General features: G+C 60.6%; 1 protein-coding gene across 1 annotated transcript; it reads right to left on the bottom strand.

Moving 5' to 3' along the window:
* Positions 1-1,320: 1,320 nt before the first annotated feature.
* LOC778419 (ethylene-responsive transcription factor ERF008) lies at positions 1,321-2,715 on the bottom strand. Its single transcript, XM_044603509.1, has one exon. The coding sequence runs from the start codon at positions 2,506-2,508 to the stop codon at positions 1,777-1,779; it is 732 nt and encodes a 243-aa protein (XP_044459444.1). The 5' UTR covers positions 2,509-2,715; the 3' UTR covers positions 1,321-1,776.
* Between the last annotated feature and the right edge of the window lie 212 nt (positions 2,716-2,927).

The following is a 2,927-nucleotide window of genomic DNA, read 5'->3' as shown; positions in this document are numbered from 1 at the left end:
TGATTTCGGTGTTTTGACCTTTTTGCTAGAGTTTAGTCGGATCTAACCCTCGTCTAAAAGTATTTCAAGATCCGACCCTTTTTCAACCACTAGGATCGATGACGGTATGGTATAAGAGCCTACTGTCAGTAGAGACGCATGCCTCACCGTAAAAAATTCTCTAAGTATGAGATACAGTGTGAATTCATCTACCACTAGACACCTCGACGGTAGAGGTACATAGGCTACCACCAGCCTGTTTGGCGGTAGGCCAGCATTACGCTTGCGTGGACAAGTTACCTACCTCCAGGATTCTTGGCGATAGGCTATTATATCCTACTGTCAAGGACCTTGAAGGTAGCAAAATGATCAATTCATGAAATTCTTTTAGATGGGGTCAGGATCCAGCTAAACTTTATTAAAAAAATCAAAACACCAAAATCAGCCGCCACCGGCACCCCGTGGCGATCCACGACGTTTAACCACCACCCTCCTTCTGACGGGCACGCGCCGAGCCCCCAGCTCCCCTCTCATGTCAATCCACCGCTAGATCCCTCTCCCCGTAGCCCGCCGCGTAGTGTACCAGTCCAGTGACCGGGTGCAGACAGGCGCGATGCAGGGTCGTTGCCACGACAGTCCAATCCGGTTCCGATCCCCCTTGCCCCGTGCGCGCGCGCGCGAGGTGCCGTGGCGAGCGCTGATTAGTCGGGTTGGCGGCAGGTCGACAGGAGTACTTGGGCGATCGGCGCATGCAGCGCATACTGCATAGAGCTACTACGACGCAATCATCATCAGGCCGGAGCTCTGGGCGTCGCTTTGCTTTCCAGCCGATGTGGTGGCCTGGCCTTGGCCTAATACCCACCCAACCCAACCCAACCAAAACCAATCACCCACACACACACACGCCATCATGCAGCATGCACTAGTAATCCACCTACGACCCCTCTGCCCAATTGTGCTACTACTCATGCAGCTCGCTCCACTTGGTTCGTTGGCGTTGGCGATTAGATTAGCCACCGGTACCAATCCCTGATCCATAATTGCACCGGCGCGTTCGGATTCAGACGCACGCATGCAGCGGAGACATGGACGGAGAAAAGTCTCACCCCCGACTGATTAGTGCATGCTGGCTGGCTGGCTGGCTGGCTGCCGATGCCTAACCTAACGCGGATATGCTCGCTTTGCTGCTGCTCCCACCAGCAGACACCCGGATTAAGCCCAGCGACTGGATACGTACGAACCACCGGATCAATTGTATACCAGATCAAAATCCAGAAGCGATGCACCCAGCAATTAACAAGTAACAACGGAGGCGGCGATGGCGTCGGCCAACTGGGACGATTAATTAACAGAAAATTGTACTGCTAATTGATGCTTATCTACTCGATAACAGCCAGCAAGAGACGGCGAGAGAGAGAGAGAGAAAAGAAGATGGTGGCGATTGTTTTATCACTGTTACAGCTGTCTTTTTTGACATTTGGAAAGACCGCCACTTGTGGCGTCCCCCGCCTCCCCTCCCCCTCCCTTGTTCTTATCCAGAACGACGTATTGAAAAATCCGGCCACCGACCCACCGACCACCGGCACCTCGCCGCCCTCTCCGACGCGCACCCGGCGGAGCTTGCTAGGGAGACAGGCGGAACAGTAGGTGGGTGGGTGGACTGGATTGAGCTGCTTGTGCTGAACCTGATTGATCACACGCCGGCTGGCGGCTCTCCGGAGACTAGCTAGCTGCATGGGCGGCGGGTTGTGGATGGCTGGACTGGAAGCCGCTGCTTCTCTTTGATGCCTAGCTGCTTCACTCGGCCTCGGCGTCGGAGGTGTCCGGGCTCGGCGCCTGGTTGAGATCCGGGTTCTTGGCGCGCCCGTTCCACGCCGTCCGCTGCTGCTTCACGTGGCGGTGCAGCTCCTCGCCGTGCGGCTCCGCGTGGTGGTGGTGGTGGTGGAGCCGCTGCCGCTCGCGGTGGTGCGCGGGCGCGGCGACCATGGTGGTCATGCCGGTCTGCAGCGCGTCCACGCGGGACCCGACCTCGATGGCCTTCTTCCGGATCGACGCGGCCGACAGCGCGCCGCCGCCGTCGCCCGGCTCCTCCCCTCCGCCGGCCTCGGCGGCCTCGGGCGACGACAGCGCCAGCGCGGAGATCTCGTCGGGGAAGTTGAGGCGCGCCGACCGGCCGCGCAGGTAGAAGACGGCCGTGTCGTAGGCGCGCGCGGCGGCGACGGGGGTGGCGTAGGAGCCCAGCCAGATGCGCGTGCGCTTGTGCGGCTCGCGGATCTCCGCCACCCACTTGCCCCACTTGCGCATGCGCACGCCGCGGTACTGCTTCCGCGGCTGCTGCTGCTGCAGCGGCATCGCCATCGCCATGGGCATGGGCGGCGCCACGGCCACCGTCACGTTGTGCTCCTCCTTGGCCGCCACCGCCGCGGCCGCAGCCGCCAGGGGCGCCATGGCCGCGGCCGCCGCAGCCGCAGCAGCCGACCCCGCGGAGCCCTCGCTGGAAGACGACGAGCGGTACTCGCCCTGCTGCATGAGCGAAGCGAGGCTGCCTGCCTACAACCTACCTAAGCTCCTACGCTGGCTAGCCGCCTCGGCTGCCCTCTCTCTCCCCGGCCGGCCGCCCGCGTGCCCGAAGGAGGGGTAGCTTTTGGTGTGCAGCGGGGCGGAGCTGGTCTCTCTTTGTTGCCTCCCTCCAGTCCAGCCCGGGCTATCTATCTATTTGCTGGGCGGTGGTATTTGTATTGGGATTTTGTGGGTGGGGGTATGATTAGAGTTTGGTTGGGATAATCATAAACTAGCCCCGGTCCGGAGGGGGAAGAGAGAAGAGGACATCGACGGCCGCGGCAGGAGCAGCAGTGTACTCTACTGTGCTGTTTGGAAGGGAGCCTGACCCGATCCGACCCAGGCCAGCGGCACCCCAAATCGCCAGGCCCACCGTCTCACCTCACTTG

Source organism: Triticum aestivum, chromosome 2A (genome assembly GCF_018294505.1).
Source record: "Triticum aestivum cultivar Chinese Spring chromosome 2A, IWGSC CS RefSeq v2.1, whole genome shotgun sequence".
NCBI classification, from domain to species: Eukaryota; Viridiplantae; Streptophyta; class Magnoliopsida; order Poales; family Poaceae; genus Triticum; species Triticum aestivum.
This window is presented reverse-complemented; position numbering and strand designations above follow the sequence as displayed.

What these genes read in the sequence shown, in the direction of transcription:
- LOC778419 (XM_044603509.1), bottom strand. Translation starts at nt 2,508, where the DNA reads ATGCAGCAGGGCGAGTACCGCTCGTCGTCTTCCAGCGAGGGCTCCGCG.